This window comes from Formica exsecta, unplaced genomic scaffold, assembly GCF_003651465.1.
Source record: "Formica exsecta isolate Colony F162 unplaced genomic scaffold, ASM365146v1 scaffold3, whole genome shotgun sequence".
NCBI lineage: Eukaryota > Metazoa > Arthropoda > Insecta > Hymenoptera > Formicidae > Formica > Formica exsecta.
Window position 1 is genome coordinate 1252079 of NW_021850256.1, and position 22882 is coordinate 1274960.

Here is a 22882-nt window from a genome sequence, read left to right on the forward strand (position 1 = left end):
ATAATTATATATGATTATATATAATATAATTATAATTATATATAAAACATGTATGGACATATCTTATATATTTAATTACATATGGATTTTTGTCCCCATTTCATGATTTTGCAAATCATGAATTACAAATACACGCATAGTCTAACTTTAGATCCATATTCACTATCTTTTAAGTATAATCTTAAAATACTACACGCACGGGCATTTCATTGGCTGAATTGAACGCCACATAAGACCATATTTAAGATAATGTTAAGATAATAAATTTAATTAATTAAATTAATTATTACAATTTGAAAGATAATCTCTTCCGAATTTTTAAAAATTTTACATGTACGACCGAAGTTATTATATTTTTTTTGATCTACTCAAAGTCTATCTCGAGTTCTTGAATTTTTAGAATTTCTACTTGATTCTCACATTTGTTCGTTTAAAACTTAAAATTTTCAAAGTAGAGTTATTTACGTCCATTTTATGTGTCATTCAATGTTGCGTAAAAGTAGTTGCCATATTTTTAACTTTCGCGATTGAGACATCTTCCATGTTCCGCGTAATTTACCGCGTCTTTGTTGTGATTTTTTAACGATCTTCGTTATAATTTCAAGCAACGCTAAAGAAAAAAAAAAAAAACGCTAAAACAAAACGAATAAATCTAATATAATATTTTATGATATTGTCTATTTGTTGCAATCTGATACATTAAACATTGTATATCTGGATTTACTTTTCTATGTAAACCGGAGTTCAAAATTTTATGAACATTTTTCGTATAGGTATCTTTTCTAACCTCTTTTATAGTCGAATTTTTCACAGAATCAAAATTGCCCTGATTTTTACTTAAATTCAATAGAATAGGATATATATGAATATATATCTTTTCACAATTTCATTTTATTTATTTATTTTTTTTTTAAATTGACGCTACATAATAATCACAAAACTAACATAAAGGATTAAATGTTATACATATATATTTGCATGCAATAGTGTGAAATATTTTTATTCTCTTCTAGATCGAGGAACGTTAATTTCACAGTGTATGTTTTGAGAAATCTAGCACGCAGCGAACGCCCGCATTGCAACAACAGGTGTTATTTATTCTTTATTGCGAATCGCGTTTTAAGATTGTCTACATGAGCGAATGAACAATGAATGCGAATATTCGCTGCTGAAATTTGGAAGATGTGTACGCTATAACAATTGCGAATGGAACCTTCATTAGCGTTCGATTCGCGTTCGGACCCATTTTTAAGATGATACATGAAAAAAGTGTTCGTAGTGTTGATGAGAATATAGCCCAAAAAAAAAAAAAAAAAAACGAAATGAGTGAACGATGAATGTGAATGTCCGAAAATTCGCATTCCCTGTTCGTTTGTTGTTTTTTCGCTTATATGTATGTATATATCTACCTTTACATGAGTGCGCCCGAGTTCCATCTGTGGTCGGCCGTTTCCTTTTTCCCTCGAGTCACATACCTGCCTGTCTATAATCTCGAATGGTGGCATCTCCCCCTCCCTGCATGGGGACAACGGCCGCGAGCGAGTAGCGCTCCTCTCGCTGCTTGCGAGGCGCGCTATAAAGAGGAAATTGTAAGATAAGCAATACGCCGCTGTTGTTGCTGATGATGATATCGATGTTAGATAGCGATGACTCTGATGTAACACCACCGCTCGCCGTTCGAAAATAGCCACCTGGTTTTTTTCAGAACAGTATTTCCCCACTTGCGGAATTGCAGTCTCTAGAGAAAAAAATTCTTCAATATTTATATTTTTTAATTAATTTCAAATGTTTAATATATTCATTTAGAATTATTAAAATTCATGAAATATTTTTATTAGGGAAAGCGAAATAAAAATTGATACATAAATCATGAATTTACATAATTAGATTATGAAACAATTAAATTTATTGTTTATTTATGAACATGTGATTAAAATTATATTACGTAACGCGCGCATTATTTGCGCACAGTAATCTCGTTAATTTCGGCCCTATGGGATGAGAGGAGTGGAAAATTCTTGAAAAAGACAGATTAAAGGATACCTGCCTCACCATAGCGCGGAGCTTTCCAAGTTATTACATTATGGCTAAGTTATTACACTATGCATAGCATCATCTTTTTTGTTCATCGAATACTAGACAAGGATGACAAACGCGGAATGCAGCTAATATAGAGACGTGTACACCATTATTTAACGGACTTGTTATAATATGAAAGAGGCGCGACATTAGTGCTCATGAAAAAGCACGTTTGGAAAGATTAATACATATATATAACCATATTTAAAAAAGAGACTATTCTATCCTTATGCATATTTTTATATAAAAAGAAATTGTGTGCCAAATAAGCGTACAAAACTTTATTCTAAAAGACGCATCTCTTTAATTCGCGCAATCATACATATATAATTCATCTATAGTTCGAAGCAAAACTTCGTAGGAAATATTTCTGCAAATCATATGTATTATTTCACGTATTAGACTTTTCATATTATTTCTCGTGGTTGTTGATCGAGCGAAAACGGCATTTTTAATAAATCTTCATAAAAAGAAATCACAGAATGATAAATCAATTGCTCTGTATTGTGAAAAGTAACCTTGTGTCATTAAATAATACATAATTTAAATATCTAGATTAAGCCTCAATCTCTGCTGCGATCAGCGACAAAAATTTATCTTTATCGCATATCAAGCTTGATAACTGCCTATGTGAGAATTATGTGGTAGGGATGGAAATGATGATTCGTCAAAATCTTACTTGCTTTATTATATTATACATATATATGTGGAATAGCTAGAAATTTTCTTAATAAACTTATATAAGTGATAATGGCGATTATTCCTAGAACAGTGAGAATTCGAGGATTATCGTCATGAGCTGTATTTCTGCATTTTCTTCTGACAATACGCCTACATTCCCTCATTTCAATTAAACGTATTACCGAATGCGATAACTGATGAATAATCCGTTCAGGAAATCTTTCCTGGTATATAAATGAGAAACCATTTTATAAGGCCTACGATATTCTCGAAGAAGGCGAAGAATGTCTATAATCTAATTTCTAAATTAAGTTGGCATTTTAGTTTAATTCTAAAATGAGCTTGTTATTTTAGAATCTATATGTTTTTGTAGAAAAGTATTAATGCTAATTAGAGCGAAAATTTATAGAACTAATTATCAATAGAAAAAAAATTGTATGATATGGATAATGATAATACGGATAGTGTTTCGCGTAAAAAAAAAAAAAAAAACAGAACAAGTGCGTTTAATGATACGCGATGAAACTGTTCATTGAAAATTTCTGAAAACATTTGTTTTAGATTTATTTCGGATTAAACTTTTAATATTTGATTTGATTCTATTTGTTTGGATTATGTAAATCTTAAGCAATGTGTATGCAGGTATAAATGTTTAAATCTGTTCTGAGACTTCAGTTTCTTTGTGAGATTTAATGTTCAAAACTATTTCTAACCTATCTAAATTTATCAGATAGATAAAATAGATTCCAATCTAAATTTATCAGATAAGCTAATTAAACTTATCAGGTATTGAACTGAAAATGAAGCCCGGAACTGTTAGCGATTTCATGAATTTGTATAAGATATGTAAGATAGTAATCTTAAATCAAATCTATAGACAAAACGAACGATCATAAACGAATATCAATGAGCGAACTTAAAAGATATTAATTATTAATAGTGTTCTTATGTATATAAATTATTTTTTTATAAAATTGCTATTTATTAAATAATATATATATCGCGTAAAAGGAAATAAATGCCGCATATTTAACGCGCACTTCATAATATTTTAGTTAAAACTAAAAAAAATTCATGATTGAATAAGGTTATCAAATATTTCATTAATTTGAGCATTTTTTAATGTGCCAACTTATGATATAAATACTTTATACATGTCATGTTCTATTTGTTATGTGTGCGTGTGTGTGTGTGTGTGTGTGCGCGTGCGTGCGTGTTATTAATTCAAAATTAAAGATTGCCGCTTTTTCAGCATCACTTCAAGCAATCTATCCCTCATATACTTAAAAATCGACAAAATTCACAAGTTTTAAAACAATATCCTAATTTGTGTGTAATGTGTATATAATTATTTTATAACAATTATTTATATAATACAATTGTTTCATTTGATAAGGATAAATTATTTTTTAGTTGGCAGTAATACAGTTATTATTGCCAACTAAAAAATAATTTATCCTTATCAAATGAAATAATTGTAGCGAAGTTATTCTAATAACTTTTGCAATAAACCTGTAGTATAATTGATGTTTGATTAGGGATTAGATATATTACGTTGGCATCGCAAATTTGCTAAAGCATATATATTCTCATGAGAAGCGAAAGGATACTTGCTTATGGCAACAGCAAGGCTGCGGTTATCTTGAATCTGTCATTTAGGGACACAAAACGAGGATATTTATAAATTGAAATCACAGACTTAAAAGTATATCAACCTCACAATCTATATATTGAAACATAATATACACTTTTTCACATCCATATTTTTACTTTAATGAACACCTGTAATTTTTAATTATTTGAATGGCCCGAAAAGCCATATCTATCTAATTTATGTTTGCCTTTGTTCAAACATGTGATGTTAGAAAACGCAAGTCAAAGGCTTGTGGTACTCAGGATTGTTTTTCCATGCCTAACATTTTTATAACAAACATCGTTTAATTATACATGCATGCGTTTTTACATATGCACACGTGGATAAAAAAGCTGAGTGGGAGCTTTGTTTTTCGAGTAACAGTGATGAATGTATGTGATCTTTACATATTCATCTATTAATAGAGAGATCTGAATTTTTCATAAGTTGTTTCCATACGGATTTCTATTGAATCTTCGATCTTCGAGACTCGTCTGTAACCTTCTGTAACCAACATTCTGTTCGTGTATACGAATTGCTTTTGCAACTGACTGCCTCTTCTTACGGGAGAAGGGAAAGGAAGAGGGGAGTCCACCATCTTAACTCTTTTCTCTTTTCCCTCCTTCGTTCGCGATGGGTTCTCCCACTCGGTCGAGCTTCAACTATGGTCGCTGCTGCGAATCAAGATTGCACTGACTGTAAACGCCAAGCCACGCAATGAAATATAAAGAAGATGCGAGGATCGCAGAATAGATGAAATTATCCCTTATAAAGATAATTAAGCCCATATATTTGAAAGAAAATTCTAGTAATAAGTGATCATGATCTCTGAAAAAAATGTTTTATTAATTATTTAGATCGATTAATCTACAATTAAAATGACAATTTATATGTCAGTAATATGTGATAATCTATGTTTTTCTATATTTTTGTAGGATATATGTAATGTCAAGCGCTTATGTGTAACTGATTGGCACAATTGCATAACGTGTGTCATGTCACATATGCTATCTCATTTATGTTTTTTTGTTTCTTTTTACTTCTCTTAAGACTTAGAAAATGATATACCTATTATCTCCTGAAACGGAACCTTTAACCCCATCTTCCAATATAATATTGTCCGCTGTGACGTCATGCATTTATAATTTATGAGAACGTTGCGTGTACGTTTGAGTCGACCTTGTACATATGTACACAACATATTCTATATAGTTGCCACATCTTAATGATCTCTGAAAAAAAATGTTTTATTAATTATTTAGATCGATTAATCTACAATTAAAATGACAATTTATATGTCAGTAATATGTGATAATCTATGTTTTTCTATATTTTTGTAGGATATATGTAATGTCAAGCGCTTATGTGTAACTGATTGGCACAATTGCATAACGTGTGTCATGTCACATATGCTATCTCATTTATGTTTTTTTGTTTCTTTTTACTTCTCTTAAGACTTAGAAAATGATATACCTATTATCTCCTGAAACGGAACCTTTAACCCCATCTTCCAATATAATATTGTCCGCTGTGACGTCATGCATTTATAATTTATGAGAACGTTGCGTGTACGTTTGAGTCGACCTTGTACATATGTACACAACATATTCTATATAGTTGCCACATCTTATCGAAAAAAAGCACATTGCCTTTTTGCCTTGCAAATTTCTTTTTTGTTCTCCTTTTCCTTTTCTGCTTTGTTTTCTTCGCATAACATGTATCATAATTTGATGACTAAATATCCGAAAATTTATTCAATTTTCTCAAAAATAAGTCTACTAGATTTGTGCATTTTAGAATTTATTCTTAGACATTTATCTGATCGATTCTCATTTGAGGATTCCAAAGGATATCCATATTTTTTTTGCACGATGCAATTAGAAATAAATGCACGTTTTTGCAGTTTTCCGAAAAACCAGTTTACTTTTTTTGTTACATTATTCCTGTGGCGTGTATATATATATGAAAGAATCTCTTACGTAACGAAAGCTATTCGAAAGAGCGACTTATATTTATGTAATATAGCTGGGAGAGAGAAAAAGAGAGAGATATTCCTCTCTTTTATATATTACGCCACAATTTTTCATTGACATGCGGTATGATTCGAAGACGCTGATTCGAGCTCACAGCATGATGATAAATCGTCTCTAGGAGAACTACCTTGATCCGTTAACCCCGTACTTTGAAAAACCTGCTTATTAAGTTTCTTGCATAGACACGACATTAGTGTCGCGATTGTACAGAGTTTGAAGCTGTAAATGTTCTCATTTCTCAAAGATAAAAAACTGTACTAAATACATAAAAAAGTTTCAAAATCTGTGTGCAAGTAAAACTAAAAAAAAAAATTCTTTTAATAGAAAATTATTGTATAGGCATTATTAACAAAATTGTTATTTAAAAGAAAATGTAAAATCAATGCAATTATCAAACATTAGAGAAGATTATTTAGAGAAAATTAAAAAAGATTTTGTAAAGAAGTATTAACTATGTTAGAATCTTTATAGAAATCACAGAGAGTTTGGAAAAATGGCAAACAGCAATGAAATAATAATTTCATGGAAAGATAAATTTTGTTAAATAATATACATATAAATTATTAATTGAATTAATTATAAAATTTGTCATTATTATAATATACGATTTACATGTTATATTACAAAATTTGAAGAACATAAAAATGTTAGATATTTAAATAGGATAAAAAATATCTTAACACATGAGTTTGCACGCGTATCGGAATATATATGTGTGTGCTTCGTTTCTAAATATTCGTGCATTATGGAGATTATTGATTATTTGAGAAACAGTGTTGACACTATTTTAAAGGAGAATAAAAAATTATTTAAAAAGTTATTATTTTATTATTTATTTCTTAAATAACCAAAGTCATGATGCACGAGCATATAAAGATAAAATATGCGCGTCGAATGTATCTTGATACATGTGTAAATTCATGAGTTAAGATATTTCTGACCTTGTGTACATCCTGATTCCACAGTATAGTGGTCTTAAAATTTGATCTTTTGGCCAAATTTCTGAATCACTAATAAAAATGATTTTAATTCTAGTTTAAAAATAATTCTTGAATTAGAAACATTAGAGGGAGAGAGAAAATTAATCGTTTATAAGAATCTTAATGAAAAATTTTGTACATCGTATTTAAAGAAACTTGGATAGTTTGTATAAAAACATCCATTTCTACGAGATCTACATGTATATTTCATTTTATTATTAAAAATTTATGCGCGGATGAAAAATTATAAAATTTATTTTTAATACTCAACACACACACACACACACACATTTTTTTTCAAAAATAAATATTTACATAGAAAGAGAAAAAGAAAAAGAAAAATAGCTGTTTTTGTAAATTAAGTTAATGACAAATTTTTCTATTTGAAGATTATATATTTTTTAATCCTAAAATCATTATCTCTATTTCAGAAATAAATGAAAAACAGACAAAAAATATAAAAATATTTATCTCGAGACATGTTCTTCATATAGTATCTCAAGTATTTATGATATAAGTATTATTATTGAGAATCATATAAATAATTGATTTAAATGTATCGTTGACACGCACAAATGCGATCAATGTTAATCTTATGTATGCAATATTTTAAGCGATGTATTTACTGATAAATGATAAAAAAGAATGATAAATGATATAACAATTTATAATGATTTGATAATAGAGCATCACAAAATTATATTTATATTTATCTGAAATAAAACTCAGGAAAATAAATTTTGATCAAAAGATTCCGATTTTAGATCATTGCAAGCTGGTCGTATAATCCATTCGTAAGAAATAATTATCATTCACTAAATTATCAAGTCACAAGTATATATGTACCAATGTATTTTTAACTGCCCCTATTAATATGCAATCGCTGCAGCAGTTGGAAATGTACTGGTTTCGTTGCACAGGCGCGCTTATACGTTAATATTACTAACCGCGATAAATTGTCGATGCACGAAAGAATGCATTCAAATTCAAGGATGGATTGATACATATTTTTTTAGTTTTTTTTTATTTCTAAAAGTGAAAAGTTTTAAGCGCGAACAAACGCTTTGAAATGTTTACTTATATATAATTAACGCAATTTGTTTCCAATAAGCAAATGTAAAAGCGCTCGCTTTATTCGCGTAACTTTTCCACTAATATCAGATAAAATTAAGTTGCAATTTTCTGCGTACAAGAAAAATAATTGATACGTTTCACGCTGCATAGCAACAGCTTGCCAAGTTTTTGCGGTGTCTCCTCACGGTGGACTTGTTTTTGCAGGTACTAGGTAGGCAGCAGTATATCGTACGACCGATGATAATGGAGGAAAGTTGTACTTCTGGAACCGGTAGTGACAACCCGGCGATTGCCGGAAGTAGCGGTATCATTGGCGAGGCAGCGCTGGCACATGCTCCAGCCTTGACTGAACGAAATCTTCGAGAATACGGGATACCTCTGCAGCAAGCTATCGAAAAGGTGTTTGTCATATAAAAAGTAGCAAGAGAATAAAGTTTTGGATTTAAAATATTTATTAAGGATTTTATTATGATTAACAGAGATTTATTTCTTATTATAGTTAAAAGAATCTTATTAAGAGACAGTTAATAAAAGATTCTTGTTTATTATTTATTTACTTATTGAGAGAGAGGAAAATTTGAATTTTTTTACAAGTCTCCATTTAAAAGATAAATGAGTATTTATAAAAAAAACATTCTGTTTTCAAATTATTTTTTTTATTATATATTTGTCAATAATATTTAAGGAATTAATATAATAATGATAAAATAACAAATATATCTAGTATCGCGCAATGTCATTTTTATTTCAAGTTTGAAGCCTGGTGGATCTCCATGTCTGGTGTCACATTTGGTGCTAAACCACGATTCGTCGTAGATGGCCAGGCGCCAATGAGGCAGTGTCTTCATCCGGAAGCCTGCAACAAAGATATCGAACTGCCGGAACACTATAATTATTTCCACGATCTCCGGAAGGAATTCGTAGAGTGCTATTCATCTTATGGAGAATTATCCACCCTTGGAGTACAAGAAATGCTGCAATGTATCCTTTTAAATTTGTTATGCAGAAATTGTCATGAATTACTAATTGCAAGCTGACTTTATCGCGTATTTTTTCTATTTTATATCTTTTTTTCTACACATTTAGCAAATATTTTTAATCTCTTTCTTTCCGTTTTCGATTTGTAAAATGGATGATATTATTTTTGACATTGGTGCTACTCCATGCTACTAGTTCAATAATAGCGATTATTAATACATGAGTGTATCAATTTTTTTATCATAATTTATTAATAATGGTTTTCTCGTCTTTGACATTCTATTTCAAAATATCAGATGTAAAAATGGAGCAATTTATTTATTGACAATTTTGATCGTCATGATTTCTTTACCTTGCCGCTACACTCTGAAGACACTATTATTTTTGAAAAATCTTCATTTTTAATTAGCTGTGACTTAATTAGTCTCTTGAAATCTTTGTTATGGAAAAATTATCACAAGTTAGTTAAATTAACCGTATATGAAATATTTTGTAGGGATCGGTCTCTCTGTATCGATTCGAAGTACGCTATGTCAGTTAGGAAATTTCGCACAGTATTGTATGTTAATACCAGTCCACACCATCTTTGTCGATATTGTTGTATTGATAACGGTTCACTGATAAATGTTCACTGCGCGATGACATTTTATAGTCTTGCGGTCTAACTTGATTTGCATAATGCACATTGGCATGACTAAAGCAAAAGAAACACATTTGTTGTACCGTTTGCTAATTTTTACATCAAAGACTTTTGCATCGTATAGCCGCCAGACGGCGCGACGAAAGTCCGATTGAGACACTCGGTTTTCGACGATATCGTCGTCCAAACCAGAGTCAGTAATCTTTGCGGTCGTATAAAGTACAAACGCACGTATCACATTGTTGCTCCATCCATGAAGCGAGCACGATTGTGACGAATTTTCGACTGCCTTCGCGCAATCACGCGGTTTTTATACAAAACGAAAAAATCGGGATTAAAAAAATCAATCTTTGTAGCAGAGAGTATCATCGAAACATCGTCCTTCATACATACAGTGGCAGAAATTATTTTGGGCTCATCAACGCATGTGCATTTCAACGACGTTTGGAAAGTAAATTGTGGATAGGTATGTTTTTTATTCTGTTTCTAGGATTTGATGTGTTTAGAAGATTATTTAAATATCAGGTCGTTAATTTCGAAAAGTTATTCGAAAAATAAGATTCTGTTATCGATCGGTGCTCTTCAAGCTTGATATGACAGATTTTTTAATCTTCTGTGTGTTAAATAACATGGTAATTAAATTAATCTCAATTCTTATTTATTTATAAAAGTGATACCCCTAATTCAATAAGGATATCACGCTATTATTTTATTATATTTTATTGGTCGGAAACTTTATGGATGAAATTTATTTTAAGGTTTTATTTTCTCCACACACATACATACACACCATACATATACAAAATAATTTATTTTCTTAGTCCGATTTCAATTCGGATTTACACTGGATAAGCGACATCGATTTTCTTTTTATATCTGCGCCGTGTTGTATGTATCCATCTGATAGTAATAAAATAAGACCACTTGTGCTGGCTCTAAATAATATGTGTATGAATATACACATGTGCATACCGATCGACTCATCGCTCACCTGTTCAATGTGTTGAGATTCGTCAATCCACATGCTATTTAAATTTTTTACAAGCTTGTCACGAACGCGCACATACACTTATAGATATAATATATTTGTATATTTAAAAAATTGAAAACTTATTTCAAAACAAAAATTAGTAAAGAATTTGGAGCGTATTTGCTATCAGATTTTATCAATATTCTGTTTACAAATTTCTGCATGTTATTATTATTTATACATTTTTTTAAACGCTCTGTTAAAAATTAGAAACATTTAATATTGTCATCAAATTAATACGAGCATATTTATGCCATTGATATTGCATACTTTATCAAAATTGCTGACCTTCTTTTATTACTTCTATCTCAGTTAGGATTTCGAAAACAAGAGATTATTTCGTTAACGAGAGATTCCTTCTTAATTTCAATTCATTCAAAAATGTTGGAATATGAATTTTGCTTCCACATAATTTTTCTTTCCTTATACCTTCAATAGGACACATTTTTGGTTCATTTCTTTGCGGCTAAGGAAAAAGTTGCGGGAAGAGAAAAAAGAAAATGTACTTTTGTTACAATCAATAACGACCAGATGACTTGAAAAAGCTTTGGCTTAAGCAATGCGGTCTTATCGAGACATGGTTTAAAGGTCAACCCTGTAGCGAAGATATTAAGCTAGTGATGAATAAACGTCATATTTGCGTGTGTATGTGTGTAACATGCACACACAGTTTCTTCGATTTTCTTGACGGTTCGAGTTTTTGATTAGATGCCCGTTACTAATCTGTGTAATTCGTATTAACGTACATGACGCTCGTGCTTATTATCTGAATATTATAACAGCGCTCTCATTCACACACATTTACAATTAATTATAGAGTATTATAGTAATACTCTTCTCTCTCTCTCCTTATTTTTGTTTGAGGTCTCTCAACAGTGTTGAAACACTGTTTATGAAACCGTATAGCAAAATTAACTGTTGTAAAGTTGTGAATGTATGAAGTGATGATTAAAATTTCAAATCTTACTTATATATAAACACACATACATATACACACAAATAAAATTGTTTTCTATACTATATATTATTACTATATACTCTTTTATCTCATCGTTATATAAAATCTATATAATTTAGGTCACATGCTAGGATCACATGCAAAGTAGCACTGATGTCATTTATAATCAAAGAGTTCATACGGAAAAAAACATATGTGAAAGATACAAAGTTGATTACACAAATTATTATTTCTGATATTTCTTATTTTCAGCTTGTTTTGAAATAATTATTTTTTCAGATTGCATCTTTATATGTTTTATTTTATGTTTTATTATCTTTTAAAGAAATGCAAAGTTATAAGTTTCTACATTTATATGTCTTGAGAAGTTATGAGATTATTCATACTTTCCTTTTACTGTGACACTTACTTCGCATTTATATCTTATTATTAACGTTATAACGAATATTATTAACGTTGATAGATCTTGACGGTAAGAGAAGAAAATGTACAATTCTGTAAACGTTTCGTATGATTCCCGTTTCTGATAAATTTGAGTCAGCGTGCAGCGCAAAGGTCGTATAAGAACTCTAACTTGACAATCTCACTCCAAGAGACTTCTTGAAAACACGGACGAATAATATATTATATGCGTCAGCATTATAATATCAAAATCGATTTTATCGTACTCGAACAGATTTCTCCTTGATAGTTAAAAACCAGATTTTGGTCTGCCGCCTGATACCGACAATGATTTTCATGTTAAAGAAATACAGGATATGGTGAACGTGATACAGAGAATGATCAAAGATGGTAAGCTAATAAGTATCAGTTTGCCGAATACTGCAATTGTACGTATTCTATCTGTCAATATCATGGGGAATGCACAAAAAATATATATCTACATTTCTTCAAGTTTCCTAAGAAGAAAAAACAAACATAATTCAATCAATTAAGTTTATCTAATCTTGGAAAATGTAAGAAAAAGAGAGAGAGAAAAGAGAGAGTATTAATTTATCAATTTTCTCAAAATTATGAAGAGGGAAAAACCTGATATTTTAAAACATCTGCTTTCTCGGGAGCACGTATCTTTCCTTTGTTTTTTATTTTTTTTACTTGGCGTTTATAAGATAAGAGCGAGTTTCACATTAGTACGTGCGGACATACATATACAAGATGTAACATTGTGCATGCATTTTTCCAAATAATATGCAGTATGTTTACGCAGTATGATGACGATGCCCTTGAAGATTGCAATTGCGTCAATAATTAAATCACTCTTGAATCAAAGAAATAATTTGCTCGAAAAAACTCCGTGCAATTTTTGATTATGCGGATAATATGATCGTCAGAATATATTTTCTTTAAGAAACAAATATTGCTTGTTCGGTATGCCAAGATAGAGTTTTTCTAAATTTTGGAAATTTTGAGATTTAACAATAGAACTATTTCTGAATAATAATTTTCAAGTGTTGTACTCATTGTTGCACTCATAGTCTCTCTTCTAGTTGTATACAAGTAAGAGCGTAGGTCAAACTGTGTTTTAAGTTTAATACTGGTGGCGTATTATAGCTTTCTTATCACAGTGACACTCAACCTACAGAAAATTACGTCATTGACTAATATGCACTAATACCGCGTGCTATCGCGAGATGTATGCGAAAAAAAAAACGGGTTGCGCTTTTGACACCGCCTATTTTCTAATCTGCTATATTAATGAAATATTACGCGTTTAGAACAGTAACTTAAACAACTAAAAATATTATTTATATTAATTAGTATACTTAAATCTCTTTCTCACTCTCTCTCTCCTTTTCTCTCCCCTCCCAAAATGAAAGCTTATGCATAATCGGAGAAAACAATTTTTAATTTTTATTATAATTGTCCATAAAATTTATTATGTGACAACTCAGGAAATTTGTAAAACATAATATTTAGTTTCAGCGTTATTAAAAAATATTCAAAGATGTTTAGTAATTTTGAATACATATTTTATAGATAAATATTATATATATATATATAACACGATATCTCTTCAAAAATGTCCGAACAATGTTTATTCTGTCTTTGTTTTTGTAAACTTGTTCTTACGATTTTTTCTTTTTGTTATGATTTTTTTATATAATTCATTTTCCATTTGTTGCATTTTAAACAAAAAAAAAAAAAAGAATTCAAAGTTGCTTATGAATGGACAATTGGAGAAATGATGATCGATTCCGCGTGCATTCCTCAAAATGAATTTCTACTTGTCAACGGAACACATTTCGCTGAGTCTGCGATTCGAATAATCATTTCGTGCAGGTATGAGAAAGCAGAGACACAAACTGACGGATATAGAGTTACAGAGAAAACGCAATAAGCGCAAGTTCAGAAGATATTATCGCGGACTTAGAATCAGATTTTTGTAATGTATTCTGATTCTTTTGTTTTTAAGGAGATTTTCATTCTTTGCAAGAATATTTGCTAAACAATGACCTGTATTAATTCTTAAAAATAATTTAAATAAATCGAATATTTGAAATGTCACATACAAGAATTCTTATGTGAATCATCAGAATTTTATAATATAATGTTAGGATGTGTATTCTTGTTGCGTCTTCTCACATTCTTCGCATTTTATTTAAGATATATGTAACCATATATTCAGTTGTTGGGTGGAGCACGAGAAAAGAAAAAAAGAGAAGTGCAGAAAGTGCAGTATAAATAGTACAGATTAAAAGAGTAGAGTTTTGCTAATGGGCTAGTCGGTATATTATGTGGTTCTATGATGATATGCAATGCAACAGTGTGCATGCTGTGTCTATATATGTATGATGCTTGGTATACAGTTGTATATTGTCTGTTAAACGTATCTCAGTTTACTTCTAATTGACGGTCCGAGTAAAAACGCATTGATGAAAGAAGAATTACTCGACAATTTGTCATTTCACACATATAAATTTAAATTTAGATCAGTCGCTAAGTGATTGTTAAAAGATATCTCTAACGTTTATCGATTTCTAAGGTTAAATCGTGAGATTTCTCAAGATCTCTCTTTCTATACTTTTCTATTGCGATTTTTTTCTTTTTCTTCTTCCAAATTCTAGATACACAAATGCACATTCGTTTTATTGTAAAAAGTATAAATTAAATAGTAGAAAGTATAACACATATTACAGCTACAAAAGATGACATACCACTTTGCAAACATGTCCTCTATATTTCTTTCAAGTAATATATCAATTGATATTTTTATTTATTTGATATGTTCATAGTTATTAGTTATTAATTAAATATATGTATGTACATGTTTTCAGGCCACGTTTTTAAAAATCCAGAGGTAGTTAACATTGTCTTAGAACCCGGTATATGGTAAGTTTGAGAATTCTATATATATCTGTATCATTATTTTGATTATTTGATCTAATAATAAAATATACAAATTAATGTTTAGCTCTAAGGATGAAGAGGTGGACAATGACTGTGTAGTAAGAGCACGTGGTCTTCCTTGGCAATCTTCGGATCAGGATATTGCAAAGTTTTTTCGTGGATTAAATGTTGCCAAGTAAGTATATATATGTAAGTAATACTTAAGATTTATGAAATAAAATCAAATACAACTAACGAAGTGTATTTGGTTAAACCAAATGAATTTTCTTCTATGTAATATATCTCTTGGTATTTATGCACAAGCCACATGGATGTATGTGAAGCAGGTAATTGAGATAATTGTATTCCTATAATGCACTTAAATGCACAAATTTAGTTATTCTAATTTCCTCCATATGACATAAGTGCAATTTGAGGAAATTTTCTTACTTATAACTGTTATATATAGTGATAAGCACTATTTGGAGTTATGGATCTTACGTATGTTACTGTATGGATCTAACAATGATTTTGAAAATTAAATGTCAGAAAAAATGTCTCTAATACTTGTTATACTTATTTACTTTACAAATTCTCTAACAACTATTTGTAATAAAAAAGCTGATATCACTGTACGACAATATGCTAACAATGGTGTAATAACTTTTTTAGAGGTGGTGTAGCTCTTTGTTTAAGTCCTATGGGAAGACGTAACGGCGAGGCATTGGTACGATTTATTAACAAAGAACACAGAGACATGGCGCTGAAACGACATAAACTTCATATGGGTCCACGTTACATAGAGGTTTACAAGGCCTCTGGAGAAGATTTTGTTGGCGTTGCTGGTGGTACGAGTGGGGAGGCGCATGCTTTTCTGTCACGTGGGGCTCAAGTTATCGTTAGAATGAGGGGCTTGCCATATGATTGCATTGCTAAACAAGTGGTATATAATTATTTAATAATTTCAAATTCAATATTCAGTATGAAATAAGGATTGTTTTAGATACATATTTTTTTTATTTTTTATTATATGTACAATATCAGTAATTTTTCTATAGCTGGAATTTTTTCAATCCGGACAAAAACCATGCCAAGTGTTAGATGGTGAGGACGGAGTGTTGTTTGTAAAGAAGCCTGATGGTAGAGCAACAGGTGATGCTTTTGTATTATTTGCAAAGGAGGAGGATGCCGTAAAAGCTCTAAGCAAACATAGAGACTGTATTGGTAGTCGATATATAGAACTCTTTCGAAGTACAACCGCAGAAGTGCAACAAGTAGGTGCAATAATCACATGAATATCTTAACAATTAAAAATGTAAAATTTCATTCACATTTTAATTTTGTTATATACAGGTCTTAAATAGAGCAACTGATCCAAAACAAGTAATACTACCACCACCACCTATCACACAACTTCCACCCTTGCTTCCTCAACATATCATTACATCTGGCACACGTAAGGATTGTGTTAGACTCCGTGGTTTGCCTTACGAAGCACTCGTAGAGCATATTTTGGAATTTATGGGCGAACATTCCAAAAATATTGTCTACCAGGGTGTTCATATGGTTTACAATGCACAGGTATATATTATATAATGTTTACGTTTTGATCAGATACTTTTGTGCTGAAAGAATTATTTTATATATTTATTTTGAAATTGTTTCATTAGGGTCAACCATCTGGTGAGGCATTTATTCAAATGGACAGTGAGGCATCGGCATATGCGTGCGCATCGCAGCGACACCATCGGTACATGATCTACGGCAAAAAGCAGCGATACATCGAAGTGTTCCAGTGCAGCGGCGATGATATGAATTTGGTATTGACAGGTGCGGTAACACCACCCTCGACCAAGGCGCTACTATCACCCGGTACGTTGACCACACAAACTTCCGCGACTTTGACGCATCCGTCTGCGCCGACAGCGATGCCGGTACCGGTACCGACAGCGCAACCACCACCACCCCTATGGGACATTCACGCGCTGGTACAGGCCCAAGCCGCGCAGCACGCGCAAGCGCAGGCCGTCCAGGCGCAAGCCGCCCAGGCACAGGCTATTAGGAATCAGGATTTGTGGTTGATGGCTTTGGCGTCGAACTCGTGTCCCACCTCGACCCCTGCTTCACCTACTCCGACTGCCGCTGCTGCCGCCACGAGCAAGTCTCTCGCTTTACAAAGCCAGATTCCTGCCGCTTACGCGATGGCATCTCCGACGGCCGCCGCGGTCGCAGCCGCTGCGGCATTTCATGCGCCATCGGCAAACTCGGCGGCAGCAGCAGCGGCAGCGGCAGCAGCGCCATTTTTGCTTTTCAACGTTCATCCCCATCATCCCCGTATACCCTTTTTACGAGCGCCGACGTCGCATGGGTTATTGACACCTATCGCTATGGCCGCTACGCCGACGTTAAATCCGGCCTCAATAATAAGCTTGAAACGAACATGGGATGCCACTTTTCCCGCTAACGCGGCGAACAACGTCGGTGCAAAACGCCCAGCCTGGCACGCACCGGCTGCAGCGTTTCACGCGCCGGCTCCGGCCACGACGCCCAGCTTGCCTTACCCAGCTCAATTTTATCCCCAAATCTGATTGGTCTCTAGCTTGTTTTTATAAATCTTCTAGGATTTCATGTAAGGAGAGTGATAATAATCATCTCGTTTCTCCACTGATGATTCTCTGTTGAATGAGCGAGAATTTCTCATTCGCGCGAAATATATATTCGCCGTTGCTACTATTGCTGAAGATCGCCAATTGTTACGACTTATTTTTTAACAAATTTATATATATTCTTAGCGAATACATATTATAATTATTCGCGATATCTTCGTGACATTCCGTTTCATATTCCGAGCAAGTTTAACAGAACGTCATTTACAACGTTTGTCCAAATAATAAAGAATAGTTTTGGAGTTTTTTTTATAAATTCCGGCGTTTTTTTACTTATACGACGGTACTTAAAATGATTCCGCGAAATCCGATTTATTTTTCTTATCCTGATGCATTTAGGCAGCAAGCTTAATTTTAGTAAACATGTTAATTATATTGATATATATATATATATATATACACAAAATATGGTATATATAATTCCACTTAGCGTGCGCATATATTCTTTTTTTTGTAACTCACGGAGAATTCGTGTTCACAGAGTGCCTAAGAGAGATCATGTCATAAAAAATTCACGTTTACTTTACGTGAACGTAAAGTGCCTTATTTAAAGTAACATAAATATGAAATATTTTGTCTAATTCTCTAAATTTTAATGAGCTACATGTATGTATGTATTTTTTTATATATACATATATGCAGAGCGTTTCAAAATTATGGTGGTGCATACACAACTTACGTTTTTGAATTTTATCAAAAATGAATAGGTCTTTTTGGAAATCCTAAAATTGTTATCAGGTACTTTGTACCGTAAATATATTCTCTTATTGATATATCAGATATTAAAGTCTGTGATTCTCTGGTAATTGTTTAAAATTTTTGTTAAAATAAAATGAGATTTTATATCAATGTATTATTCACGTTGTTTTGCGTTATAATTGTGACATTTAATAGCAATTGCAGATACTTATGACTTTAATGTCTGATATCTCGTAATGGCAGTGAAAAGTGCGGAATGAAAGAATATTTCGTGAGAAAGAAAGATTCGAAGAAAGCCTGTAAATCGGTTAGAGATAAAATTTTTATTATGTGTGTATGTATATACGTATTTACATACACACACATATAATATAAATTGTTTCTCTAACAACACTGATTTACAGGTTCTTCTTGAATCACTAAATATTCTCTCGTGCGTGTGTGTAATAATTTATATATATTTTGCTAGAAATATATTTACTATAGTATGTAAGTGTATTAGTAAACATTCCATACGATATTACATATTTTGAAACTCTAAAATAGTATACTAGATTCTTTTATACACGTGGAATTTATTACGCGCAAGTATGTTACAGTCTGTGTGTGTATGTGTGTGTGTAAATAAAATTTCATTATAAATTATTCGCGAACGAATATGGGACAGTTCACCGTTAATTCATTTTGTCATGAATTTATCTTTCTTTTTTCTCTCTATAATTATGACATATAAATTTCATCTAAAAGTTATTATATATGAATTAATTTCTACGGAGTTATATGTGAATCAATTTCTATTTACACACAAAACTTGTTTTGCTCTATTTAACATATTGGGTAAAAAAATGTACACGCACGTATATGTAGCGTTCATTGCACTTAATACATGTCATTATGTGATGTGTATTAGTATGTTCGTCAATTTAACGAACCTTAACGTATACGAAAGTGATCTATACCACTAATTCAATCGTGTGTAACTGATATTTTATTATATCGAGAAAGTATGCACATTAATAATCGGATGGTTTTGGAAAGTATCCGAGATAATAACGGAGAATGAAGATAGTCGAATTAAACACCGGTCCTGTACGCTCACACGGCTTGTGATTTAACTGTGGTGTCGGCGGTATTTACTCTTTTCATAGCTATGGCTTACGGCCTTTAATATTTTTGTGATGATGTAGTTGGTAAGATCATTGAGACACAGATGGATAGAATGATGTACTATAACTTGAGCAACGGCTTTATCGGAAATGCACCTTCTTACCGATTTTATTCTTGTAGATGGCTGATATTACATACATATATGTGTATGTATATATATATATATATATATATATATACACGCACTGCCATGTCAATAACTAGAACTTTCATCATTGGTATCGTGTAATTAACGTGCTTTAAAAGAGAAAAAGATAACGATCCTCACGTATGTAGTCGATCTTGATTCTTGTTGCATGGATCGCAAACTATTGTTTTTGTAATTTCACTTCTTTCTCTTGCCACGTTTTTTAATTAATAATATTAGAATAATGGGATATAGCTATATAGATATGTACATCGACATGCGGGAGGCGGTCATTATTACTATTCCAGAATCTAATGTCTACAGATATGCGATTTTGGTTATAAGACATGTGGTTTTGTGGAGGTATACACTTTGCTCCTGTACTTTAACTATTATACGCGTGAAAGACTGCATAACGCATCCCCGGTTTCTTTTTCCCCAGTTTTCTTTCTATATATGATATTTTTTCTTTGTGTATGACACATGTTATAAATCAATAATTGTTTCTTCAGACATTATTCTATACAAGAATGCTCTCCTCGCTCTCCTTTCTCTCGAATCATTTCGTAAATTTTCCCCTTTTGCAACGCCTGATTCTATATAATTATCTTACTTTCCACAAGAGACAGATACAGTAAAATCATATAGAATTGGATCAAGTAATAATAATAATAATAATAATAATATACATAAAGAGCGCAAATATCATCTTAGTTCTATTTTGTCATAGCAGCTGCAGAAAAATATCTGCCAACATACATTATTTATTAGACATTCTAAATCCGATTCTTGTCTATTAATAACGTAATCATTCGAGAAAATATATTATTTAAAAATAATTGAGGATCATCCATTTTTTTTTTTTAAGGAAATGAATTTCGAGTATAATTGCAAAGTAGATAATTGTTCTTTAATCTCGGGCTACTCAGAATGAAATGACTATCATTTAATATAGATATTACCTATGATTTTATAAGGGACCAACAAATAAAATACAATATAATTAATATTAATAATAATATTGTAATTGTCTATTAATATTGTAATTGTCGCTATTAATTGTCAGTAATCGGACAAAAGAAATCATAATAATAGTGAAGACGCATATATTGTCAATCATTTTGATTAGCGTTCCGGGATTACTATATAATTGGATTGTGCATTTCTGAAATCCTTAAAATATTGGGGCCGTATCATTCGATTCGATTTTACGTAGCATTACCTAATTCTTATCATAGACATAGCAACAGCGAGACGATGCGAAACGGACTGGTGTGTTACCAAGTCAGGCTATTTGTGTAGATAATATTGGATACGTAGTGGATGCAAATTGAACGATGAGGGATCTCGATATGCACTAATGTCATTTCCGCATCGTTCCATAGGGGTGCATCTCGGAGTGTTTAGTATAAGTGTATAGAGCGCGCGTGCAAATGTTCTAAGCATAACCAAACAATTAACACGCAAACATAACGAATATGTACACATATACACTATATATATATTTTGTGTTATATACATATTTTTAACACACACATAAACATACATACATACACACACATACACATACATACATACATACATACATACATACATACATACATACATACATACATATATATATATATTTATGATATGTATATATATGTATGTATGTATGTATGTATGTACTGGTTGTGAAATACTATATATATATATATAGTGTGTGTGTTTCAAAACCAACAGATGTTTATTTAATAACAACTGTTTGATCAATTTTAAGTAGATTTTGCTTTAGCGATAATGTTATAGAAAATTGTCGTTTATTGCAATTGTTTTTATTCCAAATTGTCATTTATTCCAAATTGTCATTTATTCCAATCGTTTTTATTATTCGTCTAAATAAATCTCAAATTAAAATTTTATTAAAGTAAACTCCACTCTTATGAACTTAATTAAAAAATGTAGTTTTATTATTCATTTAGCTCTTCCAAAGATTTGTTTGCAAAAAACTTTTCTCGTTTGCTAATAACTCCAAATATTGATTTCGATTGACTCGACATTTTCACTAAGGAAAAATCGACTCTAAATTAGCCAAAAAATTTGTCATTGAAATATATCCATGGTTTCGGAACACTTTATATGTATACATATATTTTTTATGTTATATATGCAGAGTGATTCCGGAAAATTGTGATAAATTTAAAGCAGTGGTAGATCTCGTTAAATTGAACAATTTTTATTAAGTAATCCATATACGACGACTCTTTCTTGAGGCGTTAGGATATGTTTTTAAATTTTGTTTATCTTTTTTTTATTAATATACAATAGATATGTTCAAAATGGCGGCCCTTAATCTCGTTATAAGTATTGCACTTACTTAATGCATTGATTGATGTCTAACGTCTTAAGGAGGCATCGCCGAATATGGGTAACTTAACAAAAGTTGTCCAATATAACAGGATCTATCATTCTTTTAAATTTGTCGCAACTTTCCGGAATCACCCTGTACATATATACATAAATTTGTTATTTTAATCAATATTTTCCTTCCTTTTTTTTTTTTTTTTTTTTTTTTTTTTTTTTTTAAATTTTTCTTTTTTTTTTTTTGTATAGGACAAAACGTAGTATATACATATTATCTATACATACGCACACTCACACATGTTACATCTCAGTCAGTATAATCTCTCTTTTTTTATTTCCTGTATACACTGTATATCGACGATTTTATATCGACAGTCGAGAAGGATCATGTTTAATAAATGTGCCTTGTGGAGATATATATCTTTTTGCTTGCCGGGTTGGTGGACTCTTACCTTGAGATTATA

The 22882-nt window shown here is 31.3% G+C and overlaps 1 protein-coding gene across 3 annotated transcripts in view; it reads left to right on the top strand.

Annotated features, from left to right (window-relative positions):
* Positions 1 to 22882, top strand: part of LOC115237580 (RNA-binding protein fusilli) — a 32833-nt gene that overhangs the window by 4833 nt on the left and 5118 nt on the right. For 2 of the 3 annotated variants that reach the window (XM_029810721.1, XM_029810722.1), the window contains exons 2-10: positions 8685 to 8879; positions 9233 to 9461; positions 12789 to 12878; positions 15362 to 15416; positions 15499 to 15609; positions 16086 to 16356; positions 16472 to 16687; positions 16767 to 16994; positions 17084 to 17285. In XM_029810721.1, coding sequence (XP_029666581.1) covers positions 8685 to 8879; positions 9233 to 9461; positions 12789 to 12878; positions 15362 to 15416; positions 15499 to 15609; positions 16086 to 16356; positions 16472 to 16687; positions 16767 to 16994; positions 17084 to 17285 — 1597 coding nt within the window. Of the gene's footprint in view, positions 1 to 8684; positions 8880 to 9232; positions 9462 to 12788; positions 12879 to 15361; positions 15417 to 15498; positions 15610 to 16085; positions 16357 to 16471; positions 16688 to 16766; positions 16995 to 17083; positions 21621 to 22882 lie in introns of those variants that run through there. The other variant, XM_029810720.1, reaches the window with a different exon arrangement.